This window comes from Mustela nigripes, chromosome 6, assembly GCF_022355385.1.
Source record: "Mustela nigripes isolate SB6536 chromosome 6, MUSNIG.SB6536, whole genome shotgun sequence".
Lineage (NCBI taxonomy): Eukaryota > Metazoa > Chordata > Mammalia > Carnivora > Mustelidae > Mustela > Mustela nigripes.
Window position 1 is genome coordinate 132618642 of NC_081562.1, and position 27636 is coordinate 132646277.

General features: G+C 42.9%; 2 protein-coding genes across 4 annotated transcripts in view; both read left to right on the plus strand.

The window, feature by feature from the left end:
- The window catches only part of CUBN (cubilin), a 258604-nt gene extending 253604 nt beyond the window's left edge, over positions 1-5000 (plus strand). Inside the window, exons 66-67 of the mRNA XM_059404241.1 lie at positions 839-1074; positions 4193-5000. Coding sequence (XP_059260224.1) covers positions 839-1074; positions 4193-4300 — 344 coding nt within the window. The 3' untranslated portion in view covers positions 4301-5000. The remainder of the gene's footprint in view (positions 1-838; positions 1075-4192) is intronic.
- Positions 5001-11036: 6036 nt separating this feature from the next.
- Positions 11037-27636, plus strand: part of RSU1 (Ras suppressor protein 1) — a 186143-nt gene continuing 169543 nt past the window's right edge. For 2 of the 3 annotated variants that reach the window (XM_059404244.1, XM_059404245.1), the window contains exons 1-2: positions 11038-11236; positions 11486-11597. In XM_059404244.1, coding sequence (XP_059260227.1) covers positions 11489-11597 — 109 coding nt within the window. In that variant the 5' untranslated portion in view covers positions 11038-11236; positions 11486-11488. Of the gene's footprint in view, positions 11237-11485; positions 11598-27636 lie in introns of all 3 variants that reach the window. The other variant, XM_059404246.1, reaches the window with a different exon arrangement.

Here is a 27636-nt window from a genome sequence, read left to right on the forward strand (position 1 = left end):
TTCCTGCACAACAGTATATCTGGGTTCCCAGGGTCTCTGGTCTAAACTATGACAGTGTTCATACACAAATTAACACTAATACTCACAGAGCTCTGGCTCTGAGCATGTCAATCTTGGTACTGTCTGCTACAAGCTTGGGAAAGTCACTTACACAATAATTCTTGTCAAAACCTACAATGCCACACTCTTTGGGTTCGGCCCTGGAATTTAACTTAAAAAAAAAAAAGATTTTATTTATTTATATGACATATAGAGATCACAAGTAGGCAGAGAGAGGCAGGCACAGAGAGAGAGAGGGGTAAGCAGTCTCCCCACCAAGCAGAGAGCCCGATGTGGGGCTTGATCCCAGGACCCCAGCACCTGAGCCAAAGGCAGAGGCTTAACCCACTGAGCCACCCAGGTGCCCTGGAATTTCACTTTTAACTTTACTTCACTCCCATCATCATCATCAACTGAGGGTATAGGGAGAGCCCTACAGGGTCAAAAGTATACAACAACATTAATTACTCTCTCCTTCAGCTACTTTATCAGGTTCTTTGTTTTCCCATTGTGTTCACAGCCCACTGTTTTCAAAGAAAGGTCCTGGAAGGAGTGGTCCCACTGTCCTGAGATACAAGGAACAGAACCTATGGTGGAGGGAGGGGGGAGGGAGGGAGGAGGCGGTGGTGAGGGCGCGGGAGGGATGTAGCCTACAAAACGACAAGGAAAGGCGTTTCTGCCTTCTCTATTCTTCGCAAGGGTCTCAGCATTTTGGGAAAATAGTCACCATCTTATTGCCTCACAAGGGTATGGTATCCACATTTTGTTTAATCAAACATCCTGCGTTGTTTCCTTGCAGGCTGTGGTGGAACGCTCTATGGGGACAATGGCTCCTTCACCAGCCCTGGCTATCCGGACACATACCCAAACAACACTCACTGCGAATGGGCCATCACTGCACCTGCTGGAAGACCTGTCACTGTCAGCTTTTACTTTATTAGCATTGATGATCCCGGAGACTGCATCCAGAACTACCTCATCCTCTACGATGGACCAGATGCGAATTCCCCATCCTCTGGACCATATTGTGGGGCAGTGAGTGAAACATTTTAAAATTTCCATTTATTATTTTTAAATAATAGCAGTGTACACTTTTAAAGGCAGACACATAGCACAAACCTTTTACAAATTTCAGCAGCTTCTGGATTTTCCTTTCTATTTGGGGAGCACGAGTGCCACCTAGTGAGCAGTGCGTGAAATTAATAGTACTAGGTCTCAGACCACCCCATCAGAAGGGCTTGTGCAGGTGTTCCCTGCCTACTCCCCCGCACAGACTTCTGGTGCCGACTCACACCTGCTGACTCAGAATTTCTGGGACAGGAGCTGTTGTACGTTGTCTTTTAAAAACTCCATATGTGCTTTCAATGCGATGCCCAGGGTTGAATGCCTATACTGTTGTCCCTATGAAGTCAACTATGGACAATTTGGACACCTGGCTCCATTTCATCTACTTCTTGTTGAAAATTGCAGGAATTTTTGGAAAAAATTAAAAGGGAGGTGGAAGGTGGGTCTAGTGACTTAATTTGTTTTTTTAAAGTGCTGATGTCCTGGATCTTCCCTAAATTATCAAGTGAGGATTCTGACAGTGACTCAGTATTTCTTGTGTCTGCCCTCATCATCCACTCATTTTGTATGAAAGCAGCTGCAGTGTTTTCCAGGAAGGGAAATGGGACTACTGCTGAGAGCATATCTGCTTCCTGCTGTTCTGCTCTTTACTTAGGCTCGCTAATTAACTGGACAGAAATCTAAAGAGTTGTTTGTTTTAATTGAGATAAAATTGACACATAACATAATAGTTTCAGGTGTATAACATAAATTTGGGGGATTTTTTGTGAGGAGAACTTTAAAAAAAATTTTTATTAACATATAATGTATTATTTGCCCCAGGAGTACAGGTCTGTGATTCACCAGTCTTACATGATTCACAACACTCACCATAGCACATACCTCCCCCCAATGTCCATCACCTGCCACTCCATCAATCCCACCACCCCCACTAGCAACCCTCAGTTTGTTTCCTGAGATTAAGAGTCTCTTATGGTTTGTTTCCCTCTCTGGTTTCGTCTTATTTCATTTTTCCCTCCCTTCCCCTATGATTCTCTATCTTGTTTCTCAAATTCCTCATATTGGTGAGATCATACGATAATTGTCTTTCTCTGATTCACTTATTTCATTTAGCATAATAGTTCCATCCATGTCATTGCAAATGGCAAGATTTCATTTTTTGATGGCTGCATAATATTCCATGGTTTATATATACCCCAACTTCTTTATGCATTTGTCTTTCGATGGACCTCTGTGTTCTTTCCACAGTTTGGCTATTGGGGACATCGCTGCTATAGACATTGGGGTGCATGTGCCCCTTTGGATTTACATTTGTGATGATGAGAACTTTAAGAAATCTACTTGCTCAGCAACTTTCAAATATACACTATAGTGTTACTAAATACATTCTCCTTGCTATACAGCACATCCCTAGGACTTAATTATAACTGGAAGTTTGTGCCTTTTGGCAGACACCCTTTATCCATTTCAGCTACTCCCTCCTCTGGCCCCTAGCAGCCACCAGCCTGTTTTCTGTATCTGAGAGTTTGGCTTTGCTTCATTAGATTCCGCAAATAAGTGAGATCATGTAGTGTTTATCTTCCTCTCTTATTTCATTTAGCATAATGACTTCAAGGACCTTCCATGTTGACACAACCAGCAGGATTTCCTTCTGGATGGCTGGATGATACTCTTTTATTATTATATTATAATATTTTATATATCATATATCTATCCATTTGGATAGATAGCTTCTACATCTTGGTTATCATAAATAATGCTGTAGTGAACATAGTGGTGCAGATATCTTTTCAAGTTGGCATTTTTGTTTTCTTTGGATAAATTCCCAGAAGTAGAATTTCTGGGTCATATGGAAGTCCCGTGTTTAACTTTTACAGGAACCTCCCTAATGTTTTCCACTTGTGGCTGCACCAATTTACTTTCCCGCCAACAAAGCATGAGGGTTCCCTTTTCTCCACATCCTTACCAAGACTTGTTATTTTCTTGTATTTTTTATAATAGCCATTCTGACAGGTATGAAGGGATATTTCATTGTGGTTTTGATTTGGATTTTCTGACGGTTAGTAATGTTGAACATCTTCTCATGTACTTGTTGGCAATCTGTACATCTTCCTTGGAAAAACAGCCAGTCAGGTTCTTTGCCCATTTCTTAATTGGACTGTTTGTTATTGCTACTGAGTTGTGTGAGTTCTTTATATATTTTAGACGTTTACACCTTATCGGATAAATATATTGCAAAATATTTTCTCCCATTCAGTATGTTGCCTTTCCATTTTGTCTATGATTTCCTTTGTTGTACAGGAGCTTTTTAGTGTGATATAGTTCCTCTTGTTTATGTTTGCTTTTGTTGCCTTTGCTTTTGGTATCAAGTCCAAAAAGTCATTGCCAAAACCAACATCAAGGAGCTTACTGCCTGTGTGTTCTTCTAGGAGTTTCATGGTTTCAGGTCTTTACTCATTTTGAATTGATTTTTGTGTGTGGTGTAGTTTCATTCCCTTGTATGTGGATATCCATTTTTCATAGTGTCATTTATTAAAGACAGAAAGAATATAAAAATAAATCCTAAAAGGAGACTAGAGATGTTGACAGCAGGAAGTTGTACACTTTACTGATAGGACTGTTTTAGTTGCAAAAATAGGTATGTGTTCCCATCAGGAAAATTAAAGTTTCAGTAAGAAGTTGAACTGGAAATTCAATTTTTAATGAAAATTTCACTGAAATATAATATTCACAAATGATTCATCTTCTTTAAGTGTACATTCAGTAGTTTCTAGTAGATTCAGGGTTATGTAGTTCATACCACAATCAATTCTAGAACATTTCATTACCCGCAAAAGACACTCTGTATCCACTAGTGGTGAATCTCCATTTTCCCTCTGTCGTCCTCCCCACCACCAATATTCTCTTGTAAGGTATCTCTATTCATTCTTAGCAGGTTCCTTCTAGAATAATAAGCAAGTTTAAACAGGTTTACTGTAAATTCTATAAAGTTTCTTTGTGTAGTACTTTCTTACTAGGCTAACGTTTCCAGCAAAATGTTCAAATTTGTGAAATATATAATTAGTTACTCTTTTTTTTTCAATTTTAGGACACTAACATAGCTCCCTTTATGGCTTCTTCGCATCGGGTCTTCGTAAAATTTCATGCAGAGTATGCGGTACAGCCATCAGCTTTCCGCTTAACCTGGGACAGCTAATGGGGCGATGTGGTGTGTTGGGCCCATTGGACATGACACTGGACAGACGTCAGGACAGAATCCTCATACAGCATTCCACCTGGCCCACTGGAAATAATCTGAACTTTTTCTTTTCACCAAAGTATGTGTGGAATCAATGTCTGTTTATTGAAAAAAATATAGACTGTAGCTTCTTTAGTCTTGGCTGTGCATGTCATCCTCACTTCTAATGCTTTGAGCTGAACATATTCTTAAAATTCCTTAAAGAACTGGAAATAGTGATGACATATGTGATGTCAGTTGTCAAAAGTTAATGACAAAATAGCATGTTTTTCCCTGTGAATGTCAAATCAGAGGTAATGAACATTCTTGAATGGTACGCAATGAATGTTGCATTAATTTTTAACTCATCAAAGTTTCGTCTTTCACTAGCAGATCTATGTAAGGTTTCAAGTTGAATTTTTACATTTGGATGAACAATACAAATCCTGCAGACCATGAACTCCAGGGCCGTGCTGCCTGAATCGGCAGTCTCGCGCTTGTCATTCAGGGCTGCCTTAACTTCTCGTGTTTTCGTTTCCACAAGTCCCACCACTGTCCACTCCTCGCTTCCTAACACAGTCTGTAGAGTCACAGTGGCTTAGCCAAGCTTTTATAAAGTTTTCTGAGGCCTTTAACAAAGCAAGAGCACCTATATTAAATACACAAAGTTAAGTCTTAATAGTGATGTGTTGTTTCATGTTACTCGAATACTCGAGTGCCAGAAAAATTATTTCTGCGCAGAGTACAGAGCCACATAAATAAAATATTCCCACCTTTAAAAGTCCTGCCTCCTTAGGGCACCTGGGTGGCTCAGTCATTAAGCATCTGCCTTCAGCTCAGGTCATGATCCCAGGGTCCTGGGATCGAGCCCTGTGTCAGGCTCCACACTCAGTGGGGAACCCTGCTTCTCCCTTTCACTCTGTCCCTTCCCCCCACTCATGCTTGCTCTCTCTCTCAAATAAATAAATAAAGTATTAAAAGAATAAAATTCCTGCTTTCTGTAATTCTGTGTTATGGGTAGATATATCAACTTTGTAGCTGACTCCCTCTTGGAAAGAATGGTGAATGTGATGACAAGTCCCATCCAACCCCCAGGGGCCTGACAAGCTAGAGCAATGAACACAAACTCAGGATGAAATTTCATAGGCGGACATACAATATTTTGCTCTTTTGCCTGAAAATGAATCACAAAGGTACAGAAAATGGAGACAATTTGACAATAACATGTGAAATTATAGGAATTTTCTCTGAAGGCAAGATTAATGTATGCAGCTGTCAAACAGTAAAAGAAGATTTGATCTCAGATTGTATTATTAGCATAATGGTATCAACAAGAGTCCATTTCAGTCAGAGAGATGTACTTTCCTAGAAGGCGTATTAGAATACCCAGGTATATATACCAATTTAAGAAAGCCGTCAATATTATAGTGTATTTTTGGAATTAGAAAACTTAAAACAGGAAAAAAAAGTAATTTTTCCCATTCTGAAGGTTGTCTTTTCAATGTATGGGTGTTTTCCTTTGCTGTGCAGAAGTTCTTTAGTGTAATGTGGTCTGTCTTGTTTATTTTAGTTTTTGTTGCCTGTGCTTTTGGTGACTTATCCAAGAAATCATTGTTAAGGCTGATGTTAGGGACCTTTTCCCTTGTATTTTCTTCTGGTGTTTTTACAGTTTCAGTTCTTACATTTAAATCTTTGATCCACTTTGAGTTAATGTTTCTGAGTAGTATAGAATAGGGGTTAATTTCATTATTTTGCATGTGGCTATCCAGTTTTCCTAGTACCATTCATTGAAGAGACTGTCCTTTCCTTACTGTGTGTTTTTGGTACGCTTGTCAAAAATTAGTTGCCCATATGCATGGGTTTATATCTGGGCTATCTGTTCTGTTCAACTGATCTATGTGCCTATTTTTATGCCAATACCATGCTGTTTTGATTATAGTGGTTTTGTAATATAACTTCAACTCAGGAAGTGTGATGCCCCCAGCTTTGCTCTTTTTTATCAAAATTTCTTTGGCTATGCAGAATCTTTTTTGGGTTCAAAGTAATTTGGGGATTGTTTTTGTATTTTTAAGAAAAATGCCATTGGACTTTTTATTGGGATTGCTTTGAATCTATAGATTGCATATCCATTTTCACAATATTAATTCTTCCAATCCAAGAACCTGTGATGTCTTTCCATCTATTTGTGTCTTCTTCAATCTTTTTTATCAGTGTCTTACAGTTTTCAGTTGGTTAGATTTATTCCTAGGTATTTTTATTGTTTTTGATACAATTATAATGGTTTTAATTTCTCTTTCAGATAGTTCATGGTTAGTGAATAGAAATTCAGCTGATTTCTATATGTTGATTTTGTATCCTGCTACTTTACCGAATTCATTTATTAGTTCTAACAGTTTTTTTTTCTCTTTCTTAGTGGAATCTTTAGAGTTTTTTACATATAAGGTCATGTCATCTCTCACTAATAAGACCCAATTCATTTCCTCTGGTTCTGCTTTAATTTAATTCACTCATTTATATATGTGTATTGAACATTTCCAATGTGGCATGTGGTAAGCACACCAAGGATAAAGTGGTGGACGTGACAGCCATATATCAACTGATGTCTTTCTCCTTAAAAAAAAAAAAAATCCATTTCCTAGGGCCATCGTGTCTGGTTTCCGAGGCAAAATTCTCAATTTCCTTATCTGATGAAATTTATATTAAGCTAGCTTCTCCAATCTAATGGCTAAGTGATAATGTCCTTGCTCCCAAACAGCATCATCAGGAACTCTGTTCTGAGTGATCACCCCTGTGCAGAGCTAACAATCAGCTAGTTCACATCGGTACAGATGTCCTGGTCATTCAGTATTGACATACACCAAAATGCTGCTTTCAGGCCATAAGTGGAATCCAGAAAGCTATAATGTAAAATGAATGTGTTGAGGGGTGGGTGAGGGGAAGTCTTACTTGAAAGTTAACGGAAAATGATATTCCACATGGGTCTGAAGGAATACAAAGAAGCACAAATGTAAAGGAAGTTACTCCTTTTCACCGCTGATCACATTCTGAGCTGAGAAAGTCTCATGGTCACCTTCTAAGCCCATCCCACTCCAGGTGAACATGGGAACTTTAGACACTGATTTGAGAAGAGTCGGGTGGGGACAAACTCCAATGCCATCTTGTTCCTCCAGCCTCTGCATGATCTGGCAACCAAAGGGCTAATGCTTGCTACTTGGTTCAGTTCCCTTGGGAGTACCTATCCCCAGCTGCTCATAGTCTAGGAATCCAGGACTGGGGACAGCCAGGCTTCCATCTACCTGACCTCTCTCTCCCCTCTGATTCTGTCTCCCTAAACAACTGGACCATAGCAGGAACAACAAATCTCATCCTTTTAGTCTTGAAGGGTTAGTATAGCCATCACTGGCCAGAGTAATGGCTTTGGGATATACCCTTAGGATAGCTCAGCCAGAGGCCACCATAGGCTCTCTCTGAACCCATGGAATATTAGGTACTCCAGACATTCTTCTGAAGAATGTCCTAGGGCATGGTTGGGGCCAATGACAGTTTGGCCCTAGAAGATGCCGGGGATATAGGTTCTAGTTGTTATAATTTTCTATTTCATTTCAACTCCATTTAATGGACAGAATTTTTTAAAAATCTGCCACCTACTTACCAAGGAAATTCTAATGATTTAATTGTATTAAGAAAAATTAGAACTAATATCTATATAAGATCTACCATATGTCAGGTGTCATTCTCATATATCACTCACTGAAATAGAATACTAAGAACCATCACCCCCACGAGGTATGGAAACTTATATAAAACTTAGTGACAGAGCTCTGATTCTAACCTTGACAACCACCCAAAAGTGTGCCTTCCATTCAGCCTGAAGGATGAGGTATGAACTTATGAAATATGACTTTTCAAATTTGACAACTTATTATTGTAAACTATATTCATAGACCTATCAAAATTATTTAATAAGACTGACACCTGCCATAAGACTAGAAAAATGTTTTAATATAATTGCTGTCAGTTTAGTAAAAACTTAGAGATAAAACAACAGGATCAAAAATAATGTTAATGGAAAAAGACTTTTTATTATTGGTATTACCACAGATCACCCCATGACTATCAATTTAAAGAGGAAAATTATTGGAAGAAAAATGATGGCTATTGGATATTTGATGAAAAATTTGCTTTTCAAATTTCATTTCAGTAACTAACTGTAAATTTATATACAGCTTGGGGAATAAGAAGGCATTTTTAAAATTAATGATACAAGCAATTTATGTAAATTTACTTAACTTACTTTAATTGTCATAATCTGGTATGTCTTGTGTAGACCAGGCCTCTTCCATACTCTTTGATTGGCCCGCTCTGTGGGCTGGGGCTGGGAATAGTACATTTCTGCTAACGGGAAGCATTACAGCAGAGACTGTACATAAGCACAGAGCCCTTGGCAGTGAAGCTGTGGAAGCGATTTAAGCTCTAATAAATATTAACTTTTGCATGCAGGACTGGCTGCATAATTTGCAGGGCCCAGAGCAAAAGGAAAATTCACGGCCCCTTGTTCCAAATTTATTAAACATTTCAAGATGGTGACAGCAGAGTATTAAGCCAAGCACTCAGCCCTGTTAAGCATGGAATTTGTGTTACTGCACAGGTCACATACTCAGGAAGTTGGCCATGTTTCTATGTTATAAAAGTCCAGAACTTAAGGACACATTTTATTAATAATTGTACTGGCAACAGTGAAGTGATCAAGAGGAGAATGATAAATGAAAATAAATTTCTGGAAAACAGGAAGTGAATAAAAGCATGCTGACAAATGAAACAGGAGTGGGGGTTGGGGGAGGAGAGAAATTGCAGCCCAACACAATTTCAAGTAAGATATGCAGCAGAATTGGGAATGGACTTTCCAGGCATTATCTGGATCTGGGGCTGGCAGGTGCAGTATGAGGAGATGAGACCCAAAATCCAAGAACTGTATTAGTTGGTGCTTGCAATTGGTGAATGGCAAAAGTAGCCTAGCAACTCCAAGCAGGCATAAAACTGGGATCTCATCTCCAAAGAAATTTAACCAATAGCCCAAGGAAAACTGATGCTATTAATGCTATTAAAATTTAAAGAAGTTTTGGAAGATAACATCAATATATCTCCTGAAACATTCAGAGTATAAATACGTGAGGGGGAAAATGATAACTATAAGAAATTGTCCAAGGAGGCTGCCATCTGCCTAACAGATTTCCTGAACATGCTAAATCAGAGAAAATGGCAGTAAAGAAATTTCAAAGAAATACCAGAAACAATTTCCAGAGAGGAAGTGAGAAATGAATCTTCCGCTGAAAAAGGGCCAAATGGGTGCTAAACAGATTAAATTTAAAAAGACCCCCCAACTGGAGATATTATGGTGATATTTCAGAACATGGTAAATAATTAAAAGATGACAAATGCTTCACAAGGGAAAACAACAGTTCTCTGCAAAGACCTGAGGAGATGACACATTTCTGGGCATCAACATTGGAAGTACAGGTCAGTGGAACTATGCCTTTGAGATGGAAAAGAAACTGATATCGAACCTAAAATTCCATGCTAGGCAAATTCTAATGGTGTGGGCAAAATAAGGAAATTATTAAATATACAGCTACTCAAAATTTGTGCCTCCTGTACCCAGTTTTAGAGAGGTTTACTTGAGCGATAGTGCAACAAGGTGTATACCAGAAAGGTCAGTTTAAAGGAAGGAACCAAGTGAAAGAAACCACACATCACCTCTCAGCTGGAAGAGCAGAAATAATTAGTGTAAGAGCAGAAAATTAGTAGGTTCTTAAAGTCTTCAAGAAGAATTCATGATGGGGCGCCTGGGGAACTCGGTGGGCTAAGCAGATGCCTTCAGCTCCGGTCAGGATCTCAGGGTCCTGGTATCCAGCCTCCAAGGTTGGCTCCCTACTCAGTGGGGAGTCGGCTTCTCCCTTTGCCTCTCCCCCATGCTTGTGCACGCTCTCTCTCAAATAAATCAATAAAATCTTTTAAACAAAGGAATTCATTGAATTTAAAGCAACATAGATGAAAAGCTTATGTTCTTAGAGATAAGGTAAAGAAGGTACAGAAGGATAAAGAAAGTCTAGTGGAAGAAAAAAACAAGGAGAATTGTACAAAAAATTAACCACTCAACAGAAAGCAAACTAAAATATGGCATAATTTTGAGTGCAGTGATATGAGAAAAGAGAAGCCTTTTATCTGTGGGTATTCCCCTTCTTGGGACACAGAGGTCCACGACTCCCAGCTGGGTGCCGGGAATACAGACTATGCAGTTCTCGTATTCGAGCTCATGATGCAGCGAGAGGCACGACTGTACGGACCGGACTCAGGATAGCGACTTCTGAACACCGAACCACAATTAAAGAAGCAGCACACAGAGGTAACGTCTCCCTTTCCCAGCTCCCAAGTTCAGTTCCAACCCTCTCCCGCCGCTGCCCCGTCCCAAACTTTCCCGCTTCCGCCCACAACTCTCCGCGCTTCGGCCCATGAACTGAGCCTGCGCGAGCAGTAGTGCGCTTGCGCCAAGCCCAGTCCTCTCCCAATGGCAAACGCGAGCGCATTTCAGGGGGCGGCCCAAATCTCGGGGGGCGGAGTCTCGAAGGCACATGCCGGACCTGATTGGTCGGCCGCGGGTACACATTACTTTGTGGGCGGAGCCTCACCCTAGAGCCACGTCTGGCGAACTGTTCTCCTAATTTGGGAAGGGTCAGGCGCCGGCAGGGCGTGGAGCCGAGAGCCGCAGGGTGTGCGCCTGCGCCGAGCTCCGGGATAGGGCGTGTTCCTCGTTCCGGTCCGCGTTTTGCGCTGACCGAGTGCACCTCCTGCTACTGAGGTGTGCCTTGCGGAAGCCAGCGCTTCCCTCGCCCAACCTGTTAGGCGCTGCCCTCCGCGGTGAGTGTGTGTGGCACCGCACTTGGGTTCGCCTCTCTGCGCGCCCCCGTTGTGGTGTCGGGCGCCACCCACTCCCCCGCCCCGCCCCGCCGTCCCTCCCCCTTTCCCTGCCTCCCGACGCTGCCCGCCGATGCCCACCCTCCGAGGCTGGGGGAAAACTGGACACTGCCAGCGCGGGGCGTCTCCCCTTTCTATCCCTGCACACCCCTGGCCGTCGCCCACGTGCTTTGTTGTTGTCGTTTGGTACAGAACATGTCCAAGTCTTTGAAAAAGTTGGTGGAGGAGAGCCGGGAGAAGAACCAGCCGGAAGTGGACATGAGTGACCGGGGCATCTCCAACATGCTGGATGTCAACGGCTTGTGTAAGTTCTGGGGCTGGGCCTTTCCCTTGCAGCACCTGGAGGGTTTATACGTTTTCCAAGTAGCTGCCGGCTGTGCTATGGGAGGTTATAATGATTTACATCCCACGCCCGGCTTGTAAGCATCGCCGGTCTAGAGAGAGAGAGAGCGCGAGCGAGAGCAAGCTTAGCTCAGAAAGTTTGCAGTTAGGGTATGTTCCGTCCCCACTGGAAGACGAACCTGAATGTCCAGGGTCTGAATCACACAGACAGTTGTTACTGGACCTCACTGTTGTCTGTGCAAGTTGTTGGCATTTGGGTGGTTTCCCCACATAGTTTACTGAAAACCCACTTTATTTGAAACTGAAAATCACTTTTGAATCATGCTTCCTTTCTCCTAATACAGTCTTCGACCCTTGAACAATTGCCACACAAAAGTTCTGTGATAACTTCTTAATGCCTGGAGTATGTTAAGCCTTTCTTGACTCCTTACCCTTTTCTGTCTCTTTTACCCCTCAGTTAAGTCGTTTACCTCCTCCTCGTGCTACTGTGATGTCTCCCTAACTTGGCCTCTTACCTGGTGTTGCTGACCCCGTGGTTTATTCACTGCATTGATTTCTAGTGTTACTTTTCTGCAACGTGTCTTACCCTGTAACTCTCTCCTTTAAAGCAGAAATTGCAGCTTAGATGTTTTTTGGGGCCAGGTGAGGATGGTCATGAACTTCACAATAGGTATCCTGTCAGAAGAGGGACAGCTGCTACTCCTGCTTCTCACGTCCAAACAATTGTTACCACCTGGGGTTGGCCTTGTGTTGCCATAGTTATTGTTGTTAAGAAGCCAGGAATCCAGATTTTGATAAGAAATTTCCCACGGTTTAGACATTGGCAACTAATTCCAATTATTGAAACATACTTCATAGGAGAAATAAAACACTTCTTCAGGCTGAATGTGGCTTCAGTTTGGACCTTCGTTTCCCTTAAGCCCATCTGGTTGGTCATTACCAGCGGTAGCGCCCCAAGTTCTTTGGTGTGACATGCAGAGCCTTTCAGAATCTGACCAAAACCTACCTTATCCCTTCCATGCCTTTGTGGTCCCCGCCATACTGAACGGACTGCCTTGAACCTTGAACTAGGACATACTGTTTTAGGTCCTCGTGCCATGGCAGTATGGTTTGCTTCCCCCCCCCCCCCCCCCCCCCCCAGATCCTCTCACTTACCTGTCAGAAGTCAGCCCAGACGCCGTGGTGTGAAGCCTTCTCTGTTAGTGTCAAGTGACAGTCATTCTCTCCGCTGTGAAGTTGGATTTGTCTTCATGGCTCTTGTTACATGGGATTGCGATGATTGTGATGTGTTCTTGATCTAGATGTCTCTCATCCACATTGGAGAATGGGGGGAATATTACTGTGCATCCCTCATATTTGCCTTCTTTCTAGTGTCTGGAACACAGTAAGTGCCCAAAATGTTGGATGGATGAAGGAGAGCCTGATGGATTAGGCCTGAGGTTTAAGGAGATCCAGGACGTGACATTAGAGAAGGAGGGGAGACGTCCAGGAGACTCTAAAAGATGATGCTTTGCTCGTTAGGCATGGAGAGAGCAGAGTCACATTTACTGTGAACCCACGGTTTATGCCCAGGACAGGTTGGGGTATGGGCTCTCGATGCATCTCTGCTAAAGGACAGGGGATGAGAAGTCCTAGGCAGTCTGCATTCGGTAACCGTTTGGACGATTCCTGCCACTGAACTTTAGCTTTTGTGCCCGTGAGTATCTCAGCCTCTTGAGCTGAGTTGGCCTCTATCAAGTAGTGATGGCTTCTTGTGGGCTGCAACAGAGCCACCATGTCTGGGACCAAACTGGCCATTGCTGATCTGGATGTGTGCTTCTGTTGCCCCTTCCTGGCTCTGCCTAGGTTATGGTGAGCCTTGGGTGCCCTGCTGTAACCAAGGCTGGAGAGTGCAATTAGGGAGCCCGGCTCCGCTGTACCTTTGGCCTCATGGCTCTTTCCTGCTCAGCCCTGCAGAGGAACTTCATAGCCTTCGGCCGTGAAGAGGATTCTGTATGTGATATTTGTAAGTGGGGAGGGCGGCCCAGCTATTTTGGTTCACTTGCATTATCTGTTTGAAGCCTTGCCTTGTACCAAAGAAGAAAAGATAGCCACTTGCTTCCTGAAAAAGATGTTTCCGGTGTTGTATTAGGTGGTGAAAAGCAAGATCTTTCTTCTGTTCTCCCAGAGAAGTAGTGTGAGGAAGAACAAGGCTGACTCTTGGGTAGTTCGGTGGAAGTGAATTTGGAGATTCGACCTCCTCCAGCCTCAGTTGTGTGTAGACCCAAAGAGTGGCTGCTTTCTGCCTTGCCTCCCTGACCTCTGGACTCTTGGAGCCTGGAAGGTTCCAGGATGCCTTCAGAAGCCGATTCCTAAGCTGGGACTCATTTATTGGTGGTGCATAATGCTTCCTGAATCTATTTTAATATCTTATAAAAGTATTTGACATGGTTGCATAAACTGTGGCATAAGACTTCCCTTGTTTCTTTACTAGTAAAGTTTTAACTGTATGGCGAGGTTTTGTGTCTTAGCATGAAGATTACACACGGGACAATTCATTCGCGTGGACAGAGTATGGTTATTGTGTCTTACGCCCTTCCTTCGATATCCTTACTTTGTTGAGTTTCTCAAAAGACAAGATTTAAGTTTTGAAAATAAGAATGGGAGTTTTGTTCTCAGGCTAAGCATGTGAACTGTCCGTCTTTCTGTTTGGGAGAATTGTGTTGTATAAATGCAGCACTTTACTTCCTCAGAGACAGTAAATGACTTTGAAAAAATGTTTCCAGGAGCTCAGGTACTGAAAGCTTTCTGATGGGGAAAACTTAATAGGCTGGAGACAGATACCAGACAGATTCTAGAGTTTTCCGTTGAGCCAGATTCTGGATGTGGTCAGACTCTGCCACCTCCCCCCTCCCCCAGGAGGCAGTGCTTACCTGTGGGGCCTTGGAGTTGCATAGGCCGGACTCAGACTCTCCATCTTCTGAGTAGTGCTGTGTAACTTCAGAGAAGTGGCTTAACCTTTCTGAGCCTTGAGTCCTCTTTGGCACATGGAACTGTTAAGTTCCCACATGTTAAGACTGGATCAGCGCTAAGGGAGACTGATGCTGTCGAGTGCTTAGCACTGAGCCTGGTACTGAGTGGGCACTGCTGAATGTTAGCTCTGACGGGACCATCCAGCCCCAGAAGCCTCGGGTGGAACTGGTTCCCACGTCGTCGGTGGACAGGACCTAGGAGAGCATGGCGAATGGGACCGGGTCTGGTCTTTGTGTCCTATGTTGATGTTTTCTCTGGTGGCTTAATCCATCCTGGAGCGTTGGGTGCTTTTGCCTAGGATTCTTAAAGATTTAGATTGCTGTTTTCTTTGAAATTACCCCCTGATTTGGTTTTCCTTCCTATTCCCCCAACAACACGGCATGAAATCCGCACCCGCCTTCTCCTTAGCACTTCCAAGAGTAATGGTGGCAATTTTGTTCTCTTTATCGACGAGATCTCACGGAGGAGCTCTGCCATCTACCTCTGTCCTCACCAGTGTGATGAAGCTGCCTTCGAAGGCTCCTGTAATCTGCTTCCCGGGCCGCAGAGAATCCCATTAGCAGCCAGGGAGACTTTTTTCATTTCTTTTATTTAAGTCTTCTGTGACTTTTTTTTTTTTTAATCTCTTCAAGTTTATTGCCCATTGGATGGTCAAACCTTTATCAGGTTGTGGTTGTGTTTTTTTTTTTTTTCTTTTTTTCAGGTGAGACTAAAATATCTTTCAGATAAATTACAGAAAAGAAAAATAACCTGCCTTTGAGGCGGAGGCATGTTCTTGCTAAAGGACCACATAAAGTAATCAACAGCCATAATCACGGGTGTTCTGGAAGGGTTGTTTCAAAAGCGCCATTAAACCTGGAAGTGGTCGGGTGTTAGGAGTTTCTGTCCGTGCAGGCTGTCTCTGAGGAAAGGTGAAGGAGCTGGGAAGACCACGTCCTGTTAGCTGTCATCTTTAGTAAGACGTTTCCTTTTTTATTTTTCTAAGTTGCTTGGATATGGCCACCCTTATGGTTTTGCACCTGTGGTATCTTGGCTGGGGAGGCCCTTTTCCCTTTTCTTCCCAGACAGCATCCTCCATCCCTTGTCAGTTAGCGCTGGTTGAAGGAAGGAACGACCTGCCCATCCGCATGGCTCCAGTCTTGGGTCACCTCCTCTGAGAAGCTCCCCTGGTGCTAGTTTTGACCCACTGTCTGTCAGCATGGTGTAATAACTAGCTCTTCCGGGCCTGCGGTGCACACCTGTTTACCTCTGTGCTTCTCGAAAGTTCTCCAAAGGAAGACTGACTGCTTTCAGGTAAGAGCTGGGCTAGAAAGCGTAGCAGAGAGGGTACGTAGCCACAGGCTCCCCTTTGCAGATCCCTCTCTCCCCAGCTCTCCAGAGGGAGAGCCCCTTATAACCAGCAGGAACAGGATACCAACTGCTCTGAGTTCTAGTTTTGACTTCAGGACAGTGTAAGCACTGAAAAGGTCTCCCCCAGATAGGAAATAAACTACGAACGATTGTGACCCCTTTGGTGTGACTGAACTAATAATGAGTTTTCGCTATTTTTCAGTCACTTGACATTTCAGCCCTGGCCTTTTTTTTGGGTCAGCAGCTGTTTTATCTTTCTCGCTGTGTAACCTTGGGCAAGTCACGTAACTTCTCACGTTTCTCATCTATAAAACCGGACTAATAAAATTAGCTCCCTCAGAGAATTGCTTGCTGTGCGTCGTCCTCTGTCAGGTAGCTGAGATGGCCTCTGACCTGTCTCCGTCCACTGGGGCTCCGGTAACAGGACCACAGACTGGGTGGCTTCCAAGCAACAGAAGTTTATTTTTTACAGTTCTGGAGGCTAGAAGTTCAAGATCAGGGCACAGGCAGGTTTAGTATTCAGTGGGGATTCACTTCCTGGCTCATAGAGCGCTGTGTCCTCTGCGTCCTCACAGGGTGAAAAGGGTAAGGGACCTCTCCCAGGTTTTTTTTGTTTGTTAAGATTTTATTTATTATTTGACAGAGAGACACAGTGAGAGAGGGAACACAAGCAGGGGCAGTAGGAGTGGGAGAAGCAGGTGTCCCACTAGGTAGGGAGCCAATGTGGCGCTCATCCCACTGTCCCAGAACCCTGGGATCATGACTTCAGCTGAAGGCAGACGTTTAAGGACTGAGCCACCCGGGTTTCCCTCAGGTGTCTTTTAGAAGGACAGTAATCCTATTCCGAAGCGTTCCCCTTAGGACCTAGTTACCTCCCAAGGCCCCATCTCCTAATCCCATCACAGTTGGGCATTAGGTTTTAGTATATGACCAACTTTCATTCAGCAACATGACACATATTAGTCTTAATATGCACTATTACGGGTATTTTAAAAATCTTTAGAATTCCCCAAAATGGTGCTTTTTCCAGTGGCCTTGTCTCTCTGATTATATCTGGGTACCCAGTGCCTCAGTTCTCACCTACTTGAGAATTCCCAGGAGGTTAGATGCACATGTCTCATGTGACAGGGCCAGCAGGAAAAGCGTGGCCTTACATGGCAAATTCTGAGCCCTGGACAACGTGGGTGGTGGCTGGGGAGGCAGCAGAGGGCATTTCACAGGATTTCCGTTGTGATGCCCTTGTGGCTTTTGAGAACGACAGGCCTTAAAAAAATGTTAGCCATTTTTTCAACTAGTATAGTATTTCAACTATATGGTATTTCCCTAGTAAGTATATATTTCACTAGTAAGTGAAATACCATATATACGCCAATAGCCGTTTTTTGAATTTATTATCTTTTTTTTTTTTCAGGATAGGTGCTATCCAAGCCAAGTCTCTCTGGGAGTTTCCTACATACTGAATCTTGACATTGTCCATTGATAAGTTAATACTTGCTACGTTAAGAAAACTGTAAGCTGTTTAATGAGTCTGAAGTAGTTAGATTTTTGTCTTCAGAAACACTCCCCTGCTTTGCTTTTACCACCAGCCCTTCATTGTGACAATCCATGCTAGAGCTGGTATGGATAATAGTTACATCCTGCCTCCTCTTTCCATAAATTTACATTAACCCGCTTCAAAGAAATTTGATCTCGGTATATGAGATCCACCATTCCCAAGCAAAAACTAGAGATGATTTCTTTGCATCGCCTTCACTTCCTTGAATAGCAAGTTTGTGCAGGTTTATTTTTTATTTTTTATTATTTATTTATTTGACAGAGATCACAAGAGAGAGGAGGAAGCAGGCTCCCTGCTGAGCAGAGAGCCCCGATGCGGGGCTCAATCCCAGGACCTGGGGATCATGACCTGAGCCAAAGGCAGAGGCTTTAATCCACTGAGCCACCCAGGCCCCCCTATTTCTTGTTTTCTTTTAGAGCAAAAGAGCATAAAGATGTGGCCCGCAGTCAGGGGAGAGCAAGCACCTGGCCGGCAGGGGTCAGTGTTGAGCCTCTGTTTTGCTCTGAGCTTCTTTGGGAACTTCCCTGCGGTCTCCACTGGGACCTGGGCACTTGCTTCCTTTCTCATGCCCCCTCCTTTGGGTGGAGCTCATCCCATTTACGGCACTATGTGCATGAAGCTCATGGCCAAAGAAACCTGGTCTCGGTTAGGTTCTATGCGACCAGCCGTATCAGCCGTATCTTTAGTGCTGGCAGGTTTCATAAGGGCCTTACCGTCTGAGGCCTGCTGGAGGCCCAGGGGCTTCTGGATGGAGAGCGCTGACCGGCAGTGGGTTTGCCCCGGGAAACAGGAGGGAGAAATAGAATCTGCCCGGCCCCCCTCGGGCAGAGGTCTCCAGAGTGGGAGGCTTGCAAACGTGATCTCTGAACCGGTATTTTGGATTTGAGGTGTTGGTAAGCCAGGAAGACATGGGAAGGTGTAACATTCTTTACTTCATTAGTCTGCTGGGGGCTTCCATGCAAAACACCGCAGTCGGGAGGGTGGCAGGTGGTGGTCCTTAAAGAACTGGCCTTTATTGCCCAGTGCTGGAGCCTGGGAGGCCCAGAACCACAGCGTTGGCAGGGCTGCCTTCTCCCAAGGCCCCTCCCCTCGGCTCTCATGGTGTCCTCACGTGGTCTTTCCCCTGTGGACCCATGGCCATGGTCTTTCTCTGCCTGTCCACGTCCCTCTTCACAGAAGGACACCCGTCGCTTGGATTACAGCCCATTCTAATGGCCTCATTTTAACCGTATTATCTCATTACAAGTCTTGTCTCCACATTGGGACTCATTCCAAGACACTGGGTTTTGGGGTTCAGCCTACAGAGATTAGGGGGCCATGGGTCAGCTCATAGCATCTGTATGAGGGGTTCTGGATGATCTCTGTGTGAGTGCTTGGGGGCTTGGTGAGTCCTGCTTAGGCATTTATAACATCACCCTTCGGGGCGCATGCGTGTTGTCCCTGGTTTACAGGGTGGGGAGCAGAAAGCTCTCTAGAGCCCCAGCATCACATGGGTAACGGTGGAGTGGGGAGTTCACACTGAACTGTGGCGGACACTTCTGTTCCATACACTGTGCCATGTTGTTTGCTCCCCTGAAGTGGGACAGGGGCTGGCTCGGATGTGAAAGACTGGTGATTAGGGGAGCAGACTGGGGCCACAGGCCTGACCTCAAGGCCTTCAGTTTGAGAATTCTTTAAAAACACTGCACTAGGCAAATAAAACGCATCCCCCGGCCAGCCCTGCCAGCTTGGAAACATAGGTTTATCAGGCTACTGCAGAACTTTAATGGTTGAAGAAAACACTGGAAGCAACTTACTCCTTTATCTGTCAGTGTGACCCTCCCCCTTTCCTTATGGTTTTCTGAAAAAACATTATTTTAACTGAATTTAATGAAAAGATGTGAGATCTTTTTATACTGTGTAGGAATTTGTTTTTTCTATTCTCAGCTAGAACTTTAGCTTAAAACACTGTGAAGTATGGTGCTCCACAGATTCTGTTGGGAAAATAGTGGTTCTTGGAATAAACCTGAATTGCATGAAGTGTTAACTTTAGTCATCAACCTGTACTTCATGAAGAACCTTTTCATTTGCTGTATTTCTCTTCATATCTGTTAATTATTTCTCTGGACTGAGAATAGTTTACAGTTTTACGGCTAAACTTGAGTCCGATGAAAGGCACACATCACACCGGATGACTGGGAAGGCATCTTGGCGTCTCAGACCAGAGACTGGTAACATGCTCTGCAGGCACAGGAAACAGATGATTGTTTTGCAAATGCTCAGAAAGTGATTTTTTTTCAGAGCTGTAAGTATTTAAGCCCTCAGGTTATGAGGAAGATACCTATTTAACCTATTATATATCTGTATCCTTCCAATTGTGCATTCTTTCCTAGAAGCTTTAAAAATAATTGATAATATAATTAAAATATGCTGTATATACATAGTATATTAATACACAGATATACACAGACACATTGCATATCATGTGCCAGGTTATTGTACTAAGCTCTCCTTATGGATTTTTTTTTTTAAAGATTTATTTATTTTTGTGAGAGAGTGCGAGCAAGATGTGCACACAGGGTAAGGGCCTCAGGAAAGGGAGAGAATCTCAAGTCGACTTCCTGCTGAACGTGGATCCCAGCACCAGGCCTGATCCCAGGACTCTGGGATTGTGACCTGAGCCAGAGTCACATGCTTAACCGAGCCACCCAGCTGCCCCTTTTATGGATTCTTTTAAAACCACAGTTTTGTTATGATTGTCTTCGTCATCCTCATCGTCTGGTTTATAGCGGAACTAAAGTTAACTTGCTTCCAGTCACACAGCAGTGAAGAAATGGACCCAGGGTTTGAACCCAGGCAGTTAAAACCTGAGAAACTGTGTTCTTAGGTTATGCTGTGTGGCCTCATGTCACCACCATTTTGACAGGCACGTGTACACACAAAGATGAAACTGCTAATTTAGCAAGTGTATACCTAGTGACTACTGACGGTCCAGTCTTGTTCTAGAAGCCATGGTACCTGCTGCCTGTGAGCTGTTAATTCTGTATTGACGTAGGAATGCTTTCGGCGATGCTGACCTGCCCATGCTCATGTTGATTGGGCCAGGAAAACAGGAACCTTCTTCCTCAAACACTTACACATACTTAAAAAAAATCCACTTTGGGGCGCCTGGGTGACTCAGTGGGTTAAGCCTCTACCTTCAGCTCAGGTCGTGATCTCAAGGTCCTGGGATTGAGCCCCACATCAGGCTCTCTGCACAGTGGGGAGCCTGCTTCCCCCTCTCTCTCTCTGCCTGCTTCTCTGCCTTCTTGTGATCTCTCTCTGTTGAATAAATAAAATCTTAAAACAACAAAAAAAAATTGACTTCAGAAACACTTTATGGAAGCATTCATTTGGATCAGTGCCTGTGTCACGCAACACTGGAAAGCATAGTTTTGCCTCTTTTTTGTACATCATTAAATAAAAGCGGGTTATTTGCACACACCCTTGAGTGTCCATTCTCTAGCTTAGCATCACGTGAGGTTCATTCTTGCTGTAAGGTTGGATTTGCATCCAGATCATTCCTTCCCTCTGCTGTTGCCGGATCTGGGGGTCATTCCACGTGAGGGCGGTTACTAATGGTGCTGCTTTGAACCTTCGAACCCAGGTCTTTGGGTGAACAAACATAGTTATTCCTATAGTTATGGGCCCAGGAATGGAGTTGTTGGGTCTGGAACGTGCTCTCACAAACGTGTAAAAACGGAGGGCAAGAATCATCCAAATGGCCGAGGCTCTGGAAACTTCTGCAGCAGGCAGAGGGTGAATGTTGTGAATGCACGATGAGCTCTCACAGCCCGTGCTGGCAGGCCAGGTGCTTGTTGTGTATGTTGCCTCTTCCAGAAGGTTTGTTCATACCTCAGGCCCATCTCTGAGATGTACCTTGTGGTTGGTCAGTACCTTCTGTACCACTAGCTTGCCAACTGGGCAGCAAGTTGACCCACCTACGGAACTTCTGAACTTCTTAATACTTAGGCCACACCTGACTGATTAAAGACGCTCTGAATGTGGAAACAGGTGCCAGCAGTTGTGCGTAAACCACTGAGTTTGCCTCCTTGCACACCATAGTTGTGCCATCACTGTTCAGACTCCTCTTGTTCATATTTGGTCTATGGGAGCCCCTTCTAGTGGGTTCTCCCGTCCATTTGATGTGGTCTTTCCATTTGAAAGACGGTCTCTGACAGCATCCTTGCCGTCTGCAGTACCAGGCTGTTCTTGATGGTTCTAGATTCCATCCCCAGACAGAGTCAGCCAGTCCTCTAAAAATCTGTTTCTGTTTGTCTGTCTTAGTGGGAAGTATCTTAGCCCCAATCCGGGCTCCAGGGGGGCACTCCTCACTGCTGGGCCGTTCTTGTTTTTCAGGACTTTTTAAATGGACAGGGCTAAGAATACCTTGTTTTTAAAGATAAAATACCTAAAGAGTTCCCAGTCAGATAAAGGACAACAGGGCTTTTCCTTCTTCCACGTTACATGTCTGTTGCCTGTCTCCCATTCTGAGAATCCTGATTCTTAAGGACACAAATGACAAGAGAACCAGAATGGCTCGGAGTTCTGATTTGGTCTGTCACACACAATTGTTTGTACTAAGATCCTCGCTGAAAAGCGTGGTTTTGTGTTATACTCTCCCCTCACATTTTTGTTTTTATCGGACTTTATTTTTTAAAGCAGTTTCCCCTGTCATTAACATCTCCATAAGTGTGGTGATCTATTAAAATGGATGGACCAGTGTCCAGAAATTATTATTAACTGTAGTCCGTGGTTTCCTCCGCATTGACATTCCGTGGGTTTTAACGTGTGTCACGTTATGTGTAACGTCATACAGGACGGCTTTACTGCCCTAAATAGCCCCTGCCCTCCACTTATTGTTCTCTCTGTCCCTCATCACCTCCCTGCAAACCCCAGGCAACCACTGAAATTTTATGTCTCTAGTTTTGTTTTTTCCAGAATGCCATGCAGTTGAAATCCTATAGTGTGCAATCTTCATAGAAAGTCGTCTTCCACTTTGTGATGTGCATTTAAGGTTCTTCTGTGTTTTTTCTTGTCTTGACGGCTCATATCTTTTTATTTTAGTTTTTTTTTTTTTTTTTTTGGAGTATAGTTGACACACAGTGTTAGAGTGGCTTCAGGTGTACGACATTGTGATGCAACTTCTATATTCTTTACTCTGGGCTCACCACGAATGTGGCTATCATCTGTCACCAGACTACACCACTATTACAGTATCACCTACTGTATTCCCTATGCTGTCGCTTTTTCCTCTCTCCCTCCCCTCCCCTTTAATGTTCTTTGACCTCGCTCCCTCCCTTCCTTCCTCTCCCTTTTTTTTTTTTTTTAAAGATTTTATTTATTTATTTATTTGACAGAGATCACAAGTAGACAGAGAGGTAGGTAGAGAGAGAGGGAGGAAGCAGACTCCGTGCTGAGCAGAGAGCCCGATGCGGGACTCGATCCCAGGACCCTGAAATCATGACCTGAGCCGAAGGCAGCAGCTTAACCCACTGAGCCACCCAGGCGCCCCCCCCCCCCTTTTTTTTTAATATTTTATTGATTTATTTGACAGAGATGCAGAGAGCTCAAGTAGGCACAGTGGCAGGCAAAGGGAGAGGGAGAAACTCCCCACTGAACAGGAGCCCAGTGCGGGGCTTGATCCCAGGATCAAGGTCATGGTCGGGGGTGGGGGGGGCCATGACCCGAACTGAAGGCAGATGCCCAACCGACTGAACCACCCAGATGGCCCTCCTCTCTCTTTTTTGAGAGAGAGGGAGTGGATGCGGGGAGGGGCAGAGGGAGAGTGAATCTTAAGCAGGCTCTACCACCAGTGCAGACCTCAATGTGGGACTTGATATCCCAACCCTAGATCATGACCTGAGCCAAATCGAGAGTCGTACACTTAACTGACTGAACCACCCAGGGACGCCCTTGTGCTGTACCTTTTTTTTTTTTTTTTTTTTTTGTTAAGATTTTATTTATTCCTTTGAGGGAGAGAGCACGCATGTATGCACAAGTGGAGGGGAGAGGCAGACTCTCCACTGAGCAGGGATCCTGATGGTGGGGCTCGATACCAGGACCTGGAGATCATGACCAGAGCTGAAGGCAGATGCTTAACCATCTGAGCCACCCAGGTGCCCCTGTGCTCTACCTTTTATTCCCATGACTTGTTCCATACCTGAAAGCTGGTATCTGCTACTTTCTTCCTTCCTTCTGGCAACCATCAGTTTGTTTTCTGTATTTACAGGTCTGATCTGCTTTTTGTTTTTTTATTCATTTGTTTTTCAAAGTTCTTTGTATTTTTGAATAATGCCCCATTGTGTGGATATGCCACAGTTAACGCACCCATTTTGCCGCTGCAGGGCATCTCAGAGTAGCTTCCAAGTTGGGGCAGTTATGAACAAAGCTGCTGTAAACATCCCCGAACAGATTTTCGTGTGGTTGTAGTTTTTAACTTGCTTGAATAAATACCAAGGAACACAGTTGTTTGATCTCATGGTAAGAATATAGTTCTGGCATTTAAGAAAAGGACACAGTATCTCCCAAAGTGGCTCTACCATTTTGTTTTCCCTCAAGTGATGTAGGAGAGTTCTTTCTGTTCCTCCTCGCCAGAATTTGGTGGCATCAGCGTTCTGGATTTTAACCATTCTAATAGGTTTGTGTTTAGTGGTATCATGGTTTTAATTTCTGATTCCTTAATGGCATATGATGTAGACCATATTTTCACATGCTTATTTGCCATTTGTATATCTTCTTTGATGAGGTTAAGTTCTTTGGCCCTTTTTAAAATTGGGTTTTCTTATTGTTTAAAAGTTTTTTGTGTATATTAGACAGGAGTCCTATGTCAGTCAGATACTTGTTTTGCAAAAATTTAGTCCTGGTCTGTGGTTTTTCTTTTCATTTTTTTACCATTATCTTTCCCAAAGGAGAAGTTCTAAATTTTAGTGAAGTTTCACTACCTTTTTGTTTTTGGGTAGTATGTTTAGTGCTGTATCTAAAAAGTCACATCGAAATCCAGGGCCACCTTGATTTTCTCCTGTGCTGTATTCTAGAAGTCTTAAGGTTTTGCATTTTACATTTAGGTCTGTGAGATTTGAGTTCATTTTTGTGAAAGGTGTAAGTTCTGTGTCTAGATTGTTTTTGTTTGTTTGTTTTTTTTTGCATGTGGCTGTCTGGTTCTTCAAGCACCACTTGTTGAAAAAAATGCCTTTTTTCTACTGAATGACCTTCGCTCCTTTGTGAAAGATCAGTTGACTGTGTTATTGGGGGTTGTTTCAGTGCACTCTTCTGCTCCGTTGGTCAGTTTGTTCTTTGACCAGTACCACACCATCTTTATTATAGTGACTAATGGCAAATTTTGAACTTGGTGAGTGTCAATTTTCTCAGTTTGTTTTTCTTGTTCAGTATTTTATTGGCTATTCTGAGTCTTTTGCCTTTCCATATAAACTGTAACCTGTTGACATCTACAGAATAAACTTGCTGTGATTTAATTGGGATTCCAGTGCATCTGCAGATTGTGGATATAGAGTTCTTCATAATCCTTAATTATTCTTTTTAGCATTGACTGGATCGGTAGTGATGACCTTCCTTTTGTCTCTGATATTAGTAATTTGTGCTTTGGTCTTCTTTTTTCCCCCCTTTTCCTGGCTAACTTGACTGCAAGTTTATCAATTTTATTGATTGCTCAAAGAACCAACTTGATTTTCTCTATTGATTCCCTGTTTTCAGTTTCTTGGTTCCTGCTCTAGTATCTGTTATCTCTTTTCTTTTGTTTGCTTTGGATTTAATTTGTTCTTATTTTTGTGGTTTTCTAAAATGGAAGCTTAGATTACTCATTTTACATGTTCATTCTTTCCTGATGTATTCATGGATGCCGTCTGCTTCCTAATAAGCACTGCTTTTCATGGATCCAACACATTTTACTAAGTAGTAGTTCATTTTCACTTGTTCAAAATATTTTAAATTTCTCTTGAGATTTCTTCTTTGACCCATGTATTATTTAGAAGTGTGCTGTTAATCTTCACATATATTTAGGGGCGCCTGGGTGGCTCAGCGGGGAGTCTGCTTCCCCCTCTCTCTCTGCCTGCCTCTCTGCCTACTTGTGATCTCTGTCTGTCAAATAAATAAATAAAATCTTAAAAAAAATAAAATAAAGTGATTATCAATATACCTGGCTTAATTTTGATCTTATTTATAGCTTTTCTATTTATTACCATGGTTCTTTTTTTTTTTTTTTTTGTCTTTTTCTGTATTTTCTTTATTTTTGGAGAGAATTAGCCCCCCCTTTTTTTTAAACTTCTCTTTAGCATATCATTTTTATTCCTTTTTAATTTTTTAGTGGTTTCCCAAGAGACTGCAATGTACTTTACAGCTAATTTAAATCTAGTTTCAAGTATACTGCTTCATCGTACAGGCACCATTTAATGAATGTTATTTAATGAATGAATGAATGATTGATTTGAGTGTCATTGACATACAGTGTTTGAAGTATACAGTGTAGTGATTTGATAGAGTTATACATGATGCTTTGTTCACCACAGGGTAGATGCTATCTGTCCTGATACATCACTGTTAGAGTGTCATTGACTATATTCCTTATAGTCAATGTGCCTTTTATTCCCAGGAGTCATTCATTCCATAACTGGAAGCCTGTGTGGCCACTTCACCCATTTTGTCCAACCTTTCTGTTCCCTGCCTGGCTTACCCTCCTGCAACCATCAGTTTGTTCTCTGTATTTATAGGTCTGTTTATCTTTTTTTATTTGTTTGTTCATTGATTTATTATTTTTTAGATTCCACTTATGAGTGGAATCATATAAAACTTGTCTTTCGCAGTCTGACTTATTTCACTGAGCATAATACACTTTAGGTTCATTCATGTTATCTCAAATGCTATAACATCATCCTTTTTTATGGCTGTGTAATAATTTGTGGCTGTGGGTATGTGTGTATATATATATATGTACACCGTGTCTTCCTTATCCATGCATCCATTGATGGACAGACTGCTTCCATATCTTGACTATTTTTTTTTTTTTAAAGATTTTATTTATTTATTTATTTAGCAGACAAGAGATCACAAGTAGGCAGAGATGCAGGCAGAGAGAGAGGGGGAAGCAGGCTCCCTGCTGTTCAGAGAGCCCGATTCAGGGTTCGATCCCAGGACCCTCGGATCATGACCTGAGCCAAAGGCAGAGGCTTTAACCCACTGAGCCACCCAGGCGCCCCAATCTTGACTATTTTTAATAATGCTGCAGTAAACATAGAAGTGCATATATCTTTCTGAATTAGTGAACAGTATCCTCATTCCTACCTCTTGTCACTTAGTACCTTGCTGTCATTCATTTTACATATCCATAAGCAAAAATCAACCAATACATTGTTTGCTATAATTATAAACAGTTATCTATGTGACTAGTTAATAATAACTTTATATAACTTTTATTCCTTTTCTAATCCTCTTCCTTTAAGAAGTTCTGAGTTTTAGACTTTTATCTGATATTTACCATTTGCCTCTGAGAAGGTTTTTTTTTTTTTAAAGCTAGAGCATGCCCACATGCCTGTGTGAGTGGGAGGGAGGAAGGGACAGAGGGAGAGAGAGACTCTTAAGCAGGTTCTACACTCAGCATGATGCCGGGCTTGACCTCACGACCACAAGATCATTACCTGAGTCAGAACCAAGAATAGGACGCTTAACTGACTGAGTCACTAAGTTGCCCCCTGAAGAACTTTTAATATTTTTTCTCACGGCAAGTCCATTGGCAGTAGTTTCCCTCAATTTTTCTTAGTATGAGAGTCAGGGATAATTTTGCTGAATATAGACTTGGTGGTTGGTGGATTCATTTCTTCAGCACTTAAGTGTTTCAGTCTATTCTCTTCTTCCATGCATGGTTTCTGAAGAGAAGTTTTTGTTCTATTCAGATATAGGTAGTGTTTTGTCTTTTTTTTTTTTTCTCTCTGGAGTCTTTTTTGGTAATTGTCCATAGGTAATTATCTTGTCCTTAATTTCTGGTAAGTATTCGAGATGGGTCTGTTGGTTTGGTGGTTTGGGTCTATCTAAATTTGGAAAATTCTCAGCCATT